The sequence below is a fragment of the Plectropomus leopardus genome, chromosome 7, assembly GCF_026936395.1.
Source record: "Plectropomus leopardus strain MGB_pleo_1.0 chromosome 7, ASM2693639v1, whole genome shotgun sequence".
NCBI classification, from domain to species: domain Eukaryota; kingdom Metazoa; phylum Chordata; class Actinopteri; order Perciformes; family Serranidae; genus Plectropomus; species Plectropomus leopardus.
The window spans coordinates 3099913-3118295 of record NC_142182.1 but is presented as its reverse complement, the minus strand read 5'-3'; the positions used below and the strand labels follow the sequence as shown (position 1 = coordinate 3118295).

The following is an 18383-nucleotide window of genomic DNA, read 5'->3' as shown; positions in this document are numbered from 1 at the left end:
ATTTTCCATTTCTGCTAAAAGTAAACGGAATATTTGGGGGTCTGACTGTTGGTTGAACAAAACACATGGAGATTGCCTCAGTGTGTCTGAAAACATATCAGCAGTATCCGGTTAGGTGATACTTCCTCTGATGTGAGATGAAATCCTCTCTGGTAGCTTCCACCGTGATCCTCCTGTAAATTAATACTTCAGACAAAAAATCTTCCCTTATATCCCCCTACGTCTCCTCCCACCCTCCCTCCCTCTTACCTGCAGACGGAGGGATTCAGTTTGAATAATTTTTCCATCTACCTGCTCTGCACAGAGAGATGCAGGACACAAATAAAACAGAGGGAGGCGGAGATGGAGCAGATTCTGAGGCTGATGTGTTGAGCTCTCAGGGATTCAGCTCTCTGTGCCGGGGCCTGATGGATGTGCTGAGCTGCTGGATGTTATTTCTGCAGGAGGAGGAGAGACATTAAACATTGAATCAGTGGTAAGTTTCACCCGCAGGGCTGAAACAGTAAATCTGTGCGCAGTTAAAGGCGGGTTTGAGGGGCTGCACGTCGTGGTTTTTAAACATTAAACAGTTAGTCGCCTCGTTCGATGAATTAAAGCAAACTGGGGCAGGAACAGGAAACGTGTCACAGACAGGAAGATTAGTCCATCAACTTTCAGATCAAAACCCAGAGGCGAAATATTACAAAGGAAGAATTCGGGACAATAAAGGAGATTCAGGAAATAATGTGTTGGTCTATTCCTGTTCTTCTATCTTTGTGAGGACCAGGCTGTAGGTTTTTTATTTTGAGGACATTTTGACAAAGTGGGAACTTCTCACAGCTGTCTTCAAAATATTCACACGAAACCTGAGTTGTGTAATCCATCACTTTGACAGACCCAATGCAGACTCTTTGCACAAAATTGCATTGCTGTTGCTTGGTAACTTACAAGAATGAATGAAGGTCAATGGTTTCCCAGAGCAAACTTTACAGCATGAAAAAACAGACAGTGGAACTGTGAATTAGTACATGATTTGTAATAAATGTGACAATTATAGTAACATTAACACTGAAGTGTGGCTGTTAAACTACCAACACTAGGTGAGAGGGCATGAACACATCTAGCATATCACTTTTTCTTTTATTCTCCCTTTAATTTACCTTTTAAAATCATACCTGATCAAACATATCTTATCGTATTCGAACTTGTCTTGTTGTTTGATCTCCTGTCTTGACTCATCTCGTCTTGTCGTATGGTATCTTACGTATTTTATCTTACGTAACATATCTGCATTGTAACTTTTCTTGTCTTGTCGTGCTGTTTCGTGTCGTGTCTCGTCTTATCTTACATATCACAAATCTTATCAAACGTATCTTAACGTATTGTGTCTTGCCTTGCCGTATCACGTTTTATCTCATCTCATATCATCTCATCAGATCAATCATGAATGATGTCAGAAAACCTTCACTCTTGCCTCAAAATGTAAAAATAGCACTGAAACATCAATTTATCAGTCGAGTTATAATCATTCCCAATACGATCAGCATCTCGTCGCCGCCTTTTAAGAACTCAACTGGATTCTTGGAACCAAAGAAACGCTTTGTTTTTGTCATTTCATACTGTCCACACGGTGCTGAACACGACAACGTTTCCTCAGAGGAGCTCCAGGTTGCAGTTTCTGCAGCAGCACACGTGCATCATGAGTCCTGGCTCAGCAGCATGTGGCTCATGTGCGGTTTGTGCCTGATTGAGCTTATTAAGTTCTACACACACACACACACACACACACACACGGTCATGCCATGCTGCTTTTGGGGCTTTCCTGCATGAATCTGTGAACAGCATGCTCGGTTGAACCTTTACATACATCAAACGTTGAAATAAATCAAACTCGAGCTGCTCCTCTGTTTTTTTATGCTTCGCTTCTCTGAACGCGGGGCAGCGGGGGTTACCCATAATTCCATGTATGCAATGCAGCGAATCCAGGACGAAGCGAGGGCTCTGTGGCGACGGCGGCCGAGGGGCTAATCGCCAACTCACCCGTGTTCTCCTCGCCCGTGTGCTTATTTTTAGAGGAGCGTCGAGAGGCTAATCGAGACGCTTGTGCTAATGTTAGTGCTCGCTGTGCTAAAGCCGTCCTATTGTGGCGTCCTGTTTGAACACGATTAGCAGAGCGGGGGAGGGAGGAAGAGGGGGTGGGGGTCAGGGAGATTCCCCCATGATTCATTTGGACAGCGGATGGTTACTAATAGGCGATAAAAGCTTGTTGTTGCTGTTTTTAAGAGGGATGCAGCATGACTGACCCTGTGGAGCTGCAGGAGGAGAAACCCTTTACAGTGAGGGGGGGGGGTGCAGATACTGTAGGTGAGTGAAGTGATGAATATGTGAAGAGCTCATCTCCCACTGTGACTTCACTTCAAATATGCAGCTTTTTATAAACTGCTGAACAAAGCAGGAAGAGGAAACGACCGAAGAGAGCTCAGCTGTTTGTTCCTGCAGTGTGTGAACCTCAGCATTAAAGGAGTAGTTCAACTACTTGGGAAATGGAAACTCCCTATCCTTTGCAATCCCCTTTGATTCAATATACTTTTGTTTCTGTCTGCAGAGGAGCCTACATACAAACTTTGTGAGGTAGATTTCGATGCATATGGATGACTTGATAGCATAGACTGTAGAAATAATGGAGGTAGCTACCGTGACGTCATCCATTGGTTTGTGGCCTTGGGTTCTTGGTTTTCATCCAGAATTCACCATATTTGGCAAGAGGCTGGAGGAGGAAGGGGTGGATCTGACTCGCAGACGGTTGTGAAGCATCTCAATAAAATCTAAACGTGTGTGTTGTACAGAAATTCATCCCCCATATAGTTGTCACAGGCAGCAAATCAACATAACAACATGTTAATGACAGGAGCTGTACTGTGTTTGTGATTGCAGAGGCTTAAACTTAAGATCACAGTTCCCAGTTTGATCCATTCACATTAAAACACCCAGCTGGGATTTTAAGATTCCTCTTTTTGGAAACAGAAAACCTCCAGTCGGCCTTAAGTGTGGGTTGCAACAGATTATCTCTGTATTTTTCTATTAGTAAATTTGTTTTTTACAAATGACTTTATATGCAAATCATTGCATTAAATTTTTGTGTGTTTAATTTAGTGAAAAATGACATTTGAGATTGCTTTAAAACCACAGATGGCCCCCAGGTTATTTTCTGTTTGTTTCTTTGTTGGTTCTCTCCAGTCTTGATTTTTCTATCAATTTTTCATTAAAATGAAATCACTAACAGCAGCCACCTGATCTAACATAATTGACATTCTGCTGTGGTAACAGTCCTGTAAAAGCAAATGTTACCTTTTTTTTCACATTATTGATCTCAAGTTAAAAAGAAATCTTTCACCGTACATGTGAGATAAAGACTTTTAAAAGCAATGACAGACAAAATCATTGAGGCAATCAGGTGTGTAATCAATAACTGATCAAAATTCAGCATGGCTGATATTGACAGAACTAAACAGGTAAACGAGGAGTGAAGCAACCTGAATAACCTGCAGTGAAAGCGAGGAGGAGCAGAGCGTGCACATGTAGGTATTATCACACAGATGAATGCACGAGCTGCCAGGCTGCAGCTCACCACCCACGCCGTCCGCCAAGGTCTCCAGGAAACAATCGATACAGGAGGACCGGTTCAATAAAAACTCAGAGGGCTCGCTTCACTGTGTTTCAGAGCGACACACATTTCTTGTCAGCACGGTGAAGAAGAGCTGCTGCGGCTGTCTGACCCATTCAGGTCAACAGGTGGATTAATGGAGCATCGGGTCACTTTCTGCTCTGATTTGGTGACAAACTGCAACCGTGACATCACCGGTGGCGGCTAGATATTGACAGTCTGGAAATAAAGTTCACAGTCAGTCAGAACTTTAGTCAGCTCTGTGAATGAGTATTTTTCTTTAAATCTCAAGGGATGGTGTCAGTGGAAACAAGTACGTGTCAGTTAGAGAGTCTGACAACAGCTGTAATTCTCCGTGCTCCTCTAACAGACCTCTCAGCTGTCTCTGAGAATGGCAATTTTCATCAATCTGACCAACACTTTGGAGAAAGATATCTCGAAAACTGAAGGACTGATTCCAGTGACTTCTGTTATGGATAATCATAGATTTCAAATGATGAATCCAACCAATTTTCACTGCCTTCTGAAGAAAAATCTGTGCGTAACTAGTATCCAAGACTCGACCTAAGTCCCAAGTCGTAGGCAGGACCTGATCCAGGACAAACCCGTGGAACCCTAAACAAACGCAGGGTACATAAAATATAATAAAAGTTAAATTAAAATTAATTACTGCATCTCATTTAATGGTTTAATGGCTGGTTACACATTTTGACAAATAAATCTATGTCTCAATTAGACTCCAGGTGTGGTTGCCATTGACGCCGCAAAGCTGTTTAATTTTACAGAAGTTTCTAGAAAACCTCTTGAAGCCCACTTAGTTGTTGGCTACCTACTTGTAACAGTAATTAGCTGCTTAGATTGTACATACAAATATTAATCTTTAAATTTTATGTGAATGTGGACATGCCACACAAAGTTAATTAACACGGTTAGATTCCCACATTTCTATCATTCTGGTTAGGTTTAGGCAGAAGAGGCACATGGTAAGGTGAAGAAAAAAAACATCACATCCAACGGAAAGCAAACACCAGACTCCTGAATGAAAGTCCGGGGTTTGTTGATCATAATCACTGGCCGCGTTCTCAACAGATGCCAACTGTCTGCATATCACTCGGCCCCAGCAGGTGCTGCTAATTGTGCACTAACTTTGTTTGTCAACCGGACCACAGATCTTCTGACATAAACAACATTTTCTTGCCTTCCTGCAGCAGACTGTTGGGTCTGCTGGTTTTTATTAGGGTGCTGGCTACAGCATTAAAGTGTCCTCATCCTTTTCATGTGTTTTTACTCCTGGACAGCCTCTTGAGTACAGCGTGTGCTCACACTTTAAAAGGCCGATAGGCTCATCTTTTATAGGCTATTTAACCCCTTGAAACCTAAGCAAAATGGTTTGATTTCCTTTCAAAGACATGGATGAAAAAAAGGAATGACCAGCTTGGCAAGACAATTGCAAGAAATTAGTCAAACATGGCAAAGAAATTGACCTGAAAATTAGTTTTAAAAAGGAATGAGAATTATAAGACAATTATCACAAAACATGCCCAGAAAACTATATTCATATTTTACATTTTCTGATTTTTTGTGGATCATTTGAGTCATTTTCTTGTTTGTTTTTGTTGTGTTTTTGTTTTGTTTTTTTTGCCTATTTTCAGGTAATTGTTTGCTATTTGGGGGGAAATTTTAAGTTGGTCATTGCCTTCTCCCTGTATTTTGGGAATAAATCAAACCAATCTGATCAGGTTTCAAAAGGTTAACTGCTTTTTTTCTAAATCACAGATATGTAATGTCAAATATTTTGCTTAATATTTGGAGTACAAAACCAATACTAATATCATTAGAAAGCTAAGAAGCGCCTCTTCCCAACAGTGTATAAAACTCAAAATGTGTTTCAGGGTCAATGTGACTGAAAATTATAGATTAAGTCATAAATGAGCTAAAACACGCAGCTGTTTGAGCTCTTTATTGTGTATTCAGCCGAAACGTGTGTATTATACAGAACAGACTGATTGTTTGTGGTCGGTCTCATTGTGTTTAATAACAGCTGCAGCATGTGTCACGACAGAGTTAACATGATAACCGTGTTTGGAAATAATGTGCAGCGAAGACGTTAACTCTTGAGCACAGATTCCCTGGAGAGAAATGAAGTGAAGTGACGTGAAGTGGGGGATGGAGAGAACGAGGTGGTGCTGATGGGTTGGGGGAGGGGGGATCTTACATCCTGAGGCAAGTTTTGGTGATTCATCGCTACGCTGATGTGATTTGTGATGCTTTTATTCATGTTGAAGAAGGAAATCGGGGCAGGATAGAATCAAACTGGCACCCACTCACTTCATTATAAATCGGTTTTCTTTTTTTGCTGTTGTTTCTGCTCTTTAGCTTCAATCTGCTGCTCTTCCTCCTGGCTTCAGCGGTTCCAATCTAATCTGCTTCTAGTTCGAGACTCCGCTGTCCCCCGTGTTAAATTTGCCCTGCAGCGATGAGTGCAGCTCTACTGTACAAAAACAACACAGCACGGTGAATAAATAAATACAGCTGGAGGAGAAAGAGACTGAATCTGAAAACAAAACAAGTTTTGGAAGATTAACTGAACATCTGAGTATTTTTTGTCTTGTTCAGCCAGCATGATTTCAAAATTTGATGGCTTTATTGTGTCATTGAGTGAAGAAATAGATTATATATACATAAATAACCTCCCAAAGTAGTTCAAACAAGCAGATTTCAATCCATCTTGAATGCTTCTTGGAAATCTTTTCAATTTTCTTTTGTCAGATAGCCATGGTGTGAAAGGAGTTTTTGGTTAATGTTCAGCAATAGTTAGTTGATGACACGTCAAAATTCATGTGAAGTTCAGGGTTCCCTACACCTTCATTTATTTGTGGCGGCCTACCTCTAGAAAAACACCTGCCACCACTTATTGATTTTTTATTTTTGGAGCTGCACCATTTATTAGTATCACTGATGGAATAAAGTTATGCTGTTTGGTTATTCACTTCACCTCTCGGAGCGCAGACAATACTCTGGGCACAGACGGAGCAGCAGAATGCTGTAGTGAAAGTGAAACTTCATTTGTGTTTGTTGCACATGGTTTGAAAGTTTGCTTTCACTCACCTCTGCAGCAACTGCTCCTCTCATTCATCGATCTGATCTGATCAACAAATCGACACTTTGCAGCATGCTAAGCTACGTTGTTGTTAAAAGAAGCAAATGCTGATTTTTGGACATAAACATTGGTCGACTGGGTGAATATTTGTTTGTTTTATTTATTTTGTTTGACCCATCCACCTACCCTTCTGTCCAATCCGTAGGTGCTTCCTTAATATTTGCACAACATTACGCAGACTCGGTCGCTTTGCAAAGCAAAAAAAAGTTACCTCAGTGTGCAGCCAGAACATTTGAGTCTCACTGAAGTCACCAGTTGAGATGAAAATGTCTTTGCTTTACGCTTTTAGATGTTTATTATTATTATTATTAAACTGCAGGCTGAAGTGTGAACTGTGTCAAACAGCATGAGATTTAACTTGGCAGGGTTTAAGTCAATATGGCAGCAAGATGTTTGTGTAGCTGTTTTGGCGGCACGCTGGTGAAGAAAGTGTGATAAGATGACTCAAACCTGTGTTGCTGGAGAAAGAGAGAAAATAACAGCTTACTGCTTCAAAAGACGACACAGACGTTTACAGAAACAATACTTTGTTTCAACCCATACTGGAGGCGTCACGTAGAGTTGTAATGAAGAGCAGTGACTGTGGTCAGCTTGGAGACAAAATAGAGCAATTTAAATCACGATGAGTTTTCACTAAATTAGAAAACTCAAGCAAAGGTGGTTGTGGTTGGTCCAAACGAGTGCCTGTGGAAGAAGTCACATTATCAATCACTTATTTTTCATATGAAGTCATATGAAGTCAGTGAAAGGCGATCCTGTCAGCTCCATCTCTTGCATCACTCATATATAGGAGGAGCGACCATGGGGGCAAGGTCGCTTCTCCTAAAAAAGCAAACTCTGATCTGCAGCCACTTCTAACAATGTGCTTTTGATTTTTTTTTTGTTTTGACCTATGGACAAAAGAAATAACAAGAACCTCTAACCTTTCCCTCCTTTTTTTTTTGTTTTAGATAGAAATCTGTTTAATTCTTAATTCTCACACGCCTCCACTGTCCAAAGCCGACCACACAAACAGGGATAGGGTTAATGTGACATAAAATGTTCGTAAACCTCCTGCTGTGTGACCTTCTTGTTCTAAGAGTCACGAATTCTAGAAAATATGACTTAATGCATAAATTCGTGCACATTTCATCCCCCACCTCCATTGGTTTAGTGGAATATTTGTATTTGGGTCTCATATTTTTGAAACTGTAGACGATCAGTCAGCTACAATTCAAAGAGAGAGATTTGTGACCAGTGTCAGAGCTCAGATTCTGTTCTTCTCTATGTTTCTCCGCAGGAAGTGCAGGGACTCCTGTCATATTTAACGAGAATGGCGATGCTCCTGGACGCTACGACATCTTTCAGTATCAGATCAACAACAAGTCGACGGCAGAGTACAAGGTCATCGGACACTGGACCAATCAGCTGCATCTAAACGTGAGGATTTGCAACTTGACTCTTGATCAGCAGGGGGGCATCACTTTTCTCAAGAATGAGAAAAAGATATTATGACATAATAAGCTTTCGATAACTTTGATAACGTCCACAGTATTTCCACATTATGAATTCATGCTGGCAGTTTAACTCTTTGAAACCTGGAGCGACATCACTTTTCTTGTGCTGTTTTCAGACACCTTAGATTTTGAGCCCTGAGCAAATTGTTTGTTGAGCTTCTCGTTGAGATGATGAATCTTGACCTGTTTTCTCTTTCCTCCATGCAGATGGAGGCCCTGCAGTGGACCACCGGCGACTCTTCCCTGCCGGCCTCAGTGTGCAGCCTGCCCTGCCGGACCGGCGAGAGGAAGAAGGTGGTGAAGGGCGTCCCGTGCTGCTGGCACTGCGAGCGCTGTGAGGGATACCACTTCCAGGCCAGCGAGTTCACCTGCGAGCTCTGCCCCTACGAGAAGAGGCCCGACCAGAACCGCACAGGCTGCCAGGCCATCCCCATCATCAAGCTGGAGTGGCACTCACCGTGGGCGCTGCTGCCCGTCTTCATCTCAGTCCTGGGCATCATCGCCACCACCTTCGTCATTGTCACCTTTGTTCGCTACAATGACACGCCCATTGTTCGCGCCTCAGGGCGGGAGATGAGCTACGTACTACTGACGGGCATCTTTCTGTGCTACATCATCACCTTCCCCATGATCGCTGCACCCGATGTCGTTGTCTGCTCCTTCCGCCGCATCTTTCTAGGCCTCGGTATGTGCTTCAGCTACGCTGCGCTGCTCACCAAAACCAACCGCATCCACCGCATCTTCGAGCAGGGCAAGAAGGCGGTGACAGCGCCGCGCTTCATCTCACCTGCCTCCCAGCTGGTCATCACCTTCTCGCTCATCTCGGTCCAGCTGCTCGGTGTCCTCGTGTGGTTCGCCGCTGACCCGCCGCACACATTTGTGGACTATGGTGAGCAGCGCACGCAAGATCCCGGGAACGCCCGCGGCGTCCTCAAGTGTGACATCTCCGACCTGTCGCTCATCTGCTCTCTGGGATACAGCATCCTCTTGATGGTCACATGCACTGTTTACGCCATCAAGACGCGTGGCGTGCCGGAGACCTTCAACGAGGCCAAACCCATTGGATTTACTATGTACACAACCTGCATCATCTGGCTCGCCTTCATCCCCATCTTCTTTGGTACGGCCCAGTCGGCGGAGCGGGTGAGTGTGCTTCACTGATAAATAATGTACTGTCATGTTTTATGTAATCTTCAGGCCTCCAGCAGAGTTTATAAATGGAAACACACACTGTCAGCAGCATCTACTCACACACACACACACACACACACACACACACACACACTGTATGTTTTTGTGTGACACTGATGACTGCATGTTGAAATCCTGCAGACTGTGATGGTGAACCTCACTGCCTGTTTTTGTACCCGTTCTCTTCAGAGGTATAGTTGTGAAAACTTGGCATTGAATTGTGACTTTTTTTTTTTTGCTGTGTTTTGGAAAAAAACGCATGAGGAGATATCCTGACACACAGAAATAAGGTTGAGGCATTATTGTGGCTAATCCCAATCCCAGTAAAGCCCCATTACTGTTCGACTTTGTGAGCTCGGATTGTTTGCTGGCTTATGTCAGATAGAAGTAGATGATATAAAGCTTCTCATTTTTGTCCAGGGACAGCTGATTTTGAGCTGTTTCTGGCAGATTATTCAACTCAAGCCTGGGAATAAAGACTTCTATCTTTCACTTTTGAACCAATAATAGTACATAGTGATGCGGGAGTCAGGGTTCTTTAAAACCAACACAATCCCCGCTCCTTTTGAGAGCCAATCTGCCTCCCCCAACCAACAAACATGTAGGAGACCTGAAACTGACCCATAAACCTGCAAACCCAGAACCTCCTCATTCTGGCGTCAGATCCTGACACCAAAAACCACTTTTCAAGTCTGCATGATACACCGCTGGACGGCGTCAGGTTGAAACGCTGTCTGTAACTACGTAATGTAAAGAGCATGAAGGTCCTTATAGGGCGGCGAGGAGGGGCGGAGGATGGATCAAACAAATGCAGAAGTCTGGTATTTGCTTCCTGTCTGAATATGATGTTTTTTCACTTCACAACGCGCCTCTTTTACCTTACCCTAACCATTATGCCAGCATGAGCATTTGTTGCCGTCCGATGTTGGTTGCCGTGTGCTTGTGCTGACTAAGTATACCCATGTGCAGTGTAATCCCACCATGTGCTTGTGTTGACATCCCAGTGGCGGCATCCTGGTACATCAACAGCAGATGCGGAAGGATACCTAGAGCATAACATGTAGACTTGAAAGTAAGTCTACTGCAAAGTGGGCAAAATGTGAGGGCTTGCGGTGAGAATGTGTTGGCAGACAAGAGCTGAGAGACACAACCTACCTGCTGTTGGCTTTATTTTTTGTCATTTCTTGCAAACATAACAATAGCTGATAAAATGTTCGTTTTGTGTTTATAAAGTGTAAACCCATGAGCCCTGCTGGCTGTGGACAGAAGTGAACCATATTTAAAACAAAAAGCAGTAAGATAATAGGCTGATAGGGAAGGTGTGAAGCTGTGCTGTTGTAAAAAACAGCTGATGTTTCAGTTGACAGCCCTGACAATAGGCAGGTTTCCATTAACCCTAAATCATGTTATGTTATCAGCTACGATGGTGGGAAAGTGAAGTATCCCAAAATAATAAGAGGCATTCTCAAAATAATAAGAAACTTAGTTTTTACACTACTATGAGGTGGCATTTCAGGCAATTTGAAAAAGCCATATTTCTCAAAATTGCAATGGAAACACTTTTTTTCACTTTTCTTGGTCACATGATGCTATGGCTATGAGCTTGACAGTAGGAACTGGCTCCCTCATGATGCAGCAAAAGGTGTTATTACATCACATAACTCTCATCCAGAAGTTTTGCATCCACAATTCCTCTGTGAAATCGTGGACTATCACCTCCCAGAAATCGCTCGTACATCGCCCTTATAAATAATGGCGGCTGGTGTGGCAGCTGCAATAGAAATAAAGCTGCTAATGTTTTGAACAGAAAACAGAGAAGTCGAATAACATCATTTAATGGAAATAGTCATCTGACAACTGTGTTTTATCAATATTTTGAAAATATTGCTTAAGATTTGTGCAAATCTGTAATGATAACCTGCCTAGTGACGATAAAAAATGAGCGTGCATGTGAGGAGTGAATGGCAGATTGTATGAGAAATAAATTACACACCTAAGCATGCAAAGGTATAGGCTTACTGACTGAACTTAACTAGAGCTTCTTTATATTGGTCCAGAACTTTGGCTGTCTTGTGTAAAGAAGAGAACATTTTAAAAAGTATCAAAAATATTCTCTCGATGGCTGCTCACTTCAAATACAGATGTTTTCAGGCTACACAAACCAGAGTTAGCGCTCCCCTCTGACTGATTGATGATTTATTAGTTTCTGATCACCACAGGCGCAGCCCAGCCTGCTCCGCTGCCTCTCGACACAAAACTAATTAGAGCAGAATTAAATTTAGCACATTCAGACAACAGTTTTTTGGGTTGAGTTTGCTGTAAGGGAGCTGCCAGATGGAGGATTTTGCTCATTATCGTGTCTGTGGGGAGATCTGGAGGACAGGTGGAGCGATTCACTGTCATTCCCTCCAAACATAGTTTGTCAGTCGTTTTTTCTGCTGCTACTGTTCAGATGCTGAGGATGTGTTGTTTTAGGTTTAAATCACCTCCACCACAGATAATAACCCTGATTTGGAAAAGACATCTGATTTTTAAGATTTGTATTCGGAAAAGCGTTGAAACCAATGAGGTGCTTTGAGTCTCTAACAAGACCTGAAGAGGTCTGGACAGATCTGGCTTCAAAGTTTGCCCAAATTACATAATGTCAGAGTGATTTTATAATTAACAACTTCTTGTTAATATCGAATAAATAAAAGTGAAAGCCCCCCTGTGGCCAAAGGGAATAAGGCGCTGACCATGAACTGCTGCGTGAATCTTTGCATGTTGTTCTTCATCTCTTTCTCGTTTTGCATTCTGTCGCTTTAAAAGTGATGATATGATACATATGAAACACTTGAATGTATCTGATTCGGTGTTTGCAGAAACATACAGAGTCAACATTTTATTATGAGTCACTAACTTCTGTTGATGAGGACTCAGGAGAGGAAGAACGTGGATGTTGATTGACCTGAAAACTTAGAAAGTTTTAGGTTATTTTGTTGCGCAGTCTTTAAACAGAGAAAGTCAAGTGTCCAGGTTTCTTGTGATTCTCTGATCTGATGAGGACTAGAAACGGCTGACTGGAGTTTCACTTTTTAACTTAGATCACTGACTGATGCAGCAGATTCAGACTGAGCGACATGCTCAGATGAAGATTACATCAGCGTCCCCGAACAGACTGAGGTGTCACATCAAGCAGCCGACGGCTCCCCGCCTGAGGCTTCACAGCACAGAAGTCTGCAGACAGAAGCCACTTCTTCTGCCTCAGATCTGGTTTCACTGTAAAAACTGCAGCCAAAAGAAACAGAATACAGTTTACTCAGAAGAAGATTTCCTTATAGAGAGAAAAGTGGAGTTTATTTTGTATATTTATGTAATCACACAGCAGACAGAGTGTTTGCTTCAAGGCCTCGGAGCGTCCACGCTGTTAATTGTGAGGAGAAACACAACAAACACCTCAGGCTTTCTTTCTTATTCATCATTCGTGTGTGCTGTTTTGACTCTTTATCACCCAGCTGCTGCAGCCGAGGCTCCGCCGACCCGCCTGCTGTTTACACGAAAATAATGTTACAGGTTTCAAATAATAAGACCTTAATCAATAAACACATGTAAACATTTGAAATTTAAATCAAAGTCCAGGTCTGCGTTGATTTATTCGTGAAATCATTCAGTTGTTTTGCTTTGATACAGGACGGTCTTTAAATATCTTTGCAGTGATAGCTGTGGATGAAGGAATCAGAAAACTATTTTTTAACCACACTGGGAAAGCTGAAATGGCAGCTGGAGGTTGACATTAAAGGGCTGTTATCTTGCTAAAGGAAACCTTTTTTTTCTTGAGCTAATCTGTGAACAAAGTTAAAGAGTCTATTTGAGTGAAAGTGACGATGACAAGTGAAGATGACATCCCAAAAATATGTTTGCAAACTCCCTCCAGGCAGAGCAGGGCGATCTCCATATGAATGATACAGAAAAGAGAAAATCTAACAAAATTCAAACAGCTGGTGAGTTTCGCTCAGTTTGTTTACAAGCAGGAATCAAAAGTAAGAAAAGACTTGAAGTCATGTTGGGGTTGTTCTTAAAGCTAAATGTCAACAGCATGCACTGCATTCATGGATGTAAATACACAGGAGGTCAGAGGTTGGCCTGTTCGTTTTGTGAGGGGTCAGCGCTGCTGATCGACTTTTAGTCGTCTTTTTCAGTCGCTGTAACTCTGAACGTTCAGTCTTCAAAAGAAAACCTCCAACAAAACCTCCAAAGACTCAAATATAAAACAAAAAAAAAAGTGCATCGATCTCTCACCTAAGTAAACACACTAATACCTCACTGTAAAAAAGTATTAATTTCCTGTATTAATAATAATAATAATAATGCATTTTATTTATAAAGTGCTTTTCAGAGAACTCAAAGATTATAAAAAGTAGTATAAAGAGGAAAATTAGCTTAAAATTAAAAAATATTTATGATAGTTTTATAATTTAAAAAAAGATATATTTATGTATATATATATATATTTTATATACTTTTTTTTCAAGTAAACACACTAATACCTACCGAAATACAAGTATTAAAGTCCTGTATTGATTATAAAAAGTAGTTTATAGAGGAAAATTTGCATAAAATTCAAAAATATCTATGATAGTTTTATAATTTAAAAATGATATATTTATAAATATATATATTATCATATATATATTTTTCCAAGTAAACACACTAACACTAGCTTACTAAAGCTGTTAAAACATTTTAAGTGTTACATTTCCCTCAGATGTGGTGGAGTAGAAGCCAAAACTGGCATTAACCCTCGAAGATCTGAGCAAATTGGTTTGATTTCTTTCAAAAATCATGGAGTTGAAGGCAATGAGCAACTTAAGAAGACATGGCACAAAACTGGCTAAAAAAAATTATAAAGTTATTTTTTTTAAAAAAAGTTTTACCTGAAAATAAGCAAAAAAAAAACCCCAAACATTATTTTTTTCTATAACATAATGTTAAATATAAATTATTCTAAAAATAAACATTATAAAATGCTAGTTTTTTCTGCAATTTGTGGAACATATCTTGCCAAGCTGGTCCTTGCCTTTTTACCTTTATGTTTTTAAAACTAATTTGCTCAGTTTTCAAAGATTCAAATAGCTTGTGAAAGGCGCCTGAACGCAGCACAAGAAAACTGATGTTGCTCCAGGTTTTAAAGGTTTAAAAAAAGTACTAAAGTAGACCTACATTTACCTCAAATTTGTACTGAAGTATAGAACTTGAAACTTTGTACAGTGCGCCCTCCATGAGGTCTGTTCATGTCCATCCTCTCGCACTGACAGCCTGCCGACACTTCACTGCAACACGTCTTAGAAAAGAAAACTTACACAAACTTTCTCGGTAGTTCCAAAGTTTTTCGACTCTGTTGATTTATTCAGAGACATTTTTTGCTTTCCTCTCAGCATCCAGGACTCTTCGTCTCTCTGCCAGACTCCAGATTTATTTCACTGTTTTTTTTCATCCATCAACAGAAAAGTTTAACTCCATAACGCTGTATATTCACTTTGGAGGAAAAATAATTTCCTGGAGTTTCATCACCATTTCTCTGACATATTGTGCCTGTTAAGGTGAAGGTGGAAGGAAGAAAATTGGTATCAATTTGTCAACATGGACTCAGGTTAGTGCTCTCTCCGCTCATCTGTTCTGATTTTCTGCATCACTCTAGAAAGAAGAGGAAAGTTTACAGACGAAAGTCAATTCTGAGACCGAATTGTAAAAAAAAAAAGTGATCAGAGCGTTTGAGAGGTTAACTGAGGATGGATGCTGAGTTGAGTACTTCTTAAGTTTGATCACATCAAGCAAGAAAAACTTTTAGTACATGATTTGTGATTTTAAGTACATGTAGGCACGAGGCCTCCCTCATTCCTTATTCTCACTCTTTCACTGATTTGATTTTTGTTGTTATTAAAGTAGTTTTTGATCACCATGGATACAGTCGTTTACCTTGGTTTTTCCCCTCGTCTCTTCCACACGTGAACTCCTTAGTAAACCAGTCAGAGACAGAAAGTAACTTTTACTAGTACTAGTCTCTGCTAAATTCTTCTTCCACTCTGCTTCATTTCAATATAAATAAAATGTTGTCTTTTTTCGCTACATTTATCTGGCAGCTGGAGTTTCTGCTTACTCTGCAGCAGCTTCATAAGATATTTTGTCTTTGACCTTCACTTCACCCCAAACACAAACTTGTGTCCATACATGCACAAGCACACAACCAGGGGTTGAAATCCAAAGAATTTCCTAAAATCCTAGAAATGCACTAAAATCCTAAGTCTCCTCAAATCCAAGTAATGTCCCTAAAATCCAAGAAACATGGTAACGTCCTAGAGATGTCCTAAAATCCAAGGAATTTCCTAAAATCCTAGAAAAGTCCTAGAAATGGCCTTAATCTTAAAATCCTACAAATTTCTTAAATCCTAGAAACATTCTAAAATTCTAGAAATGTCCTTAAATCCTTGACTTGCCCCAAAATCCAGGGAATGTCCCTAAATCCTCGAAACACTGGGGCTGCTGTGACTTGCCCGTGGCCTTTTGTCATGTTTTGGCAGGATATCTGCTAAAGGAAAATGCCTCTTTAAAAAATGGATGTTGTAGGGCTGACTTGCTTTACTTTCACTCGTACTGAAGTTTCCGTCTTTGCTGTATTTTTTCTTTACATAAAAGATCTGCATACGTCCTTCACCACTTGGACCGGCAGCTTTTCTCTTCGAGAGAAGTCTTGTTTTCTTACATCAGTTGCCTCGTCCTCTTTCTTGCTTTATTGTTACATTTTTGACTGTTCTCAAGAGGTCGAAGGCAAAAGTGGGCGTCGGTAACGCCATCATCTAACAACAATGCAGCGGGACACATTAAGGATTCAGTGTGCTTCAAACTAACAGATTCACTCTGAGTGTTTGTGAATGTCTTCACTGAAAAGCCTGCGTCCTTCTGGCTGCGTTCCTGGTCTCTCTTCAACACCTCTCTTTGGTGTGTCTCACAGTCTTGACGTAACAGCACACACTTTCATAAAGTCTCTCCTTGAAAAAACGATTGTTGTTGCTCTCCATTGTGTAATTGTGTCAAGACCGAGGGACGTTCGAACCTCGTCCTGCATTCACACCTCCGCACACACTCGGCCAAACACATCCAACAGTCACACACAGCGGCTCCCGTTCCCACCTTTGTGAAGGTGTTGGGCAACAATAACAGAAGTCACCTTCAGGAGTTTCACAATGAATGCTTTACTTTGTCCTTTTTCCTTCAGGAGTGCCCACTGAGATAACTCGGATCGATTGTTTGATGTTGTGTTGAAGGATGCAGAATCTCAAACAGCAGAGGTTCAGCATCCTGAGCAGCCGGTGTGTTCAGGTGTGCAGTCGCAGCTGCATGTGGGGAACTTTTAGGACTTTTTGTGAGTTACCGCAGAGCATGTCAGTGGTGGAATGTAACTATGTGCATTTACTGAAGTACTGTATTTAAGTATATGTACTTTATATACTTAAATGTTTTCGAAACAACTTTCTTCGTCTGCTTTGCTACTATTAAGAAGGACATACTTTCTACTTTGCTGCATTTATTTGACACCTGTAGTTACTTCAATTACATTAAAAAAAAACACAACACATGATATGATGGAGCACTATACTAGAAATCTACCCAGTGGTATTTAAAGCATCTAAATTTGGCCTCACATTGGTGAACTACAATATAACTCACTATAGCCAACTCCCGATCACTTAAAAGGTGCCTCGATTAGCCCGATACCGATCTTTGAGATGTCTTTTTGCTGTTGTTTATCGTATGTATTTTCTCTGTTTTTGGATTCTTTGTCCACTGTGGAGGCATGCGAGAAAAACAAATTTCATTCTCTAATTCAGCTTATCATTGACTGAGTATTTTATATGCAAATGGTCAGTTTGTGGGTGAAGTATTCCCTAAAGTAAAAGATCTGAGTACTTCCACCACTGAATCATAAATATATGTGTATATGTGTATATTGTGTCTCATGTCCAAACATTTTCATAAATATCGTTGTTGGTGGGCCTCTTTGACGGGGGCTGCAGACAGTTACCCACCTAATGCTTAAGTGTTGCATCTGCTTTGATCCCCGTGTTGGTTTTGGTGGTGGGGGCGTCATTGAGGAGGCTGGTAATATGTAAATGTCCCCATTACTGCAGTAAACCTCCTCTCCTCCTGTCATGTCGTGGGAGTGACTTAATAAAGGTCTCCATTAAAATGTTTTATTAAAACACTGCCCTGTAACAGAGTGTTTTCCGAGCCCCGCTGATCTTCACTTTTACTTGAAGTTTTCAGGAGGCCGTACAATAGGAGGGGGCCTCCAGTTGATGAAAATGACGGCAGAGCGTTTCTGTCATATAATTAACTCATCACGCACTCGTCACTTTGTCAGACTCTCACCACAGAATTTATCAGGCTGAATGTCTATTTATGGAGTGAGAAATTCACTATTTGTACTGTTGTGTCAAATATTCACCGTCTGGCCTGAAGTGATCAGAGCTCTCACAGTTAATTAATTTGTGTTGGATTGGACGCTCTGAATATTTTGGGGTTTCTTTAATCGTCACAGTTACAAACACTACAGTCCTCTTTTTTTTGCGCCATCTCAGTTTTTTACTTTTTCTCTATTCTCACTTTTAAATAAAGGTCTTTATATTTTGGACCCAATCCAAAAATGACCTGTGCTAAACATACCTGAAGTACTCAGATCTTTTATTAGAATAATAGTATGATATCCAGCTCAGTTGACAGACGAAAATGTTTGCATTTTAGGCACCCCATAGTGGTCAGTTTGAATAGACTTAAGGCTGCGTGCACCTCGTTATACTTTTCATGCAAGTTTTGTGATGATTGACCAACAGGTAAAGAGTTCAGTGTCTTTATGTGC

General features: G+C 41.0%; 1 protein-coding gene across 3 annotated transcripts in view; it reads left to right on the top strand.

Moving 5' to 3' along the window:
- grm8b (glutamate receptor, metabotropic 8b) overlaps nt 1-18383 on the top strand; it is a 130236-nt gene that overhangs the window by 98274 nt on the left and 13579 nt on the right. For all 3 annotated transcript variants that reach the window (XM_088079657.1, XM_042495869.2, XM_088079658.1), the window contains 2 exons: nt 8083-8222; nt 8507-9442. In XM_088079657.1, coding sequence (XP_087935783.1) covers nt 8083-8222; nt 8507-9442 — 1076 coding nt within the window. The remainder of the gene's footprint in view (nt 1-8082; nt 8223-8506; nt 9443-18383) is intronic.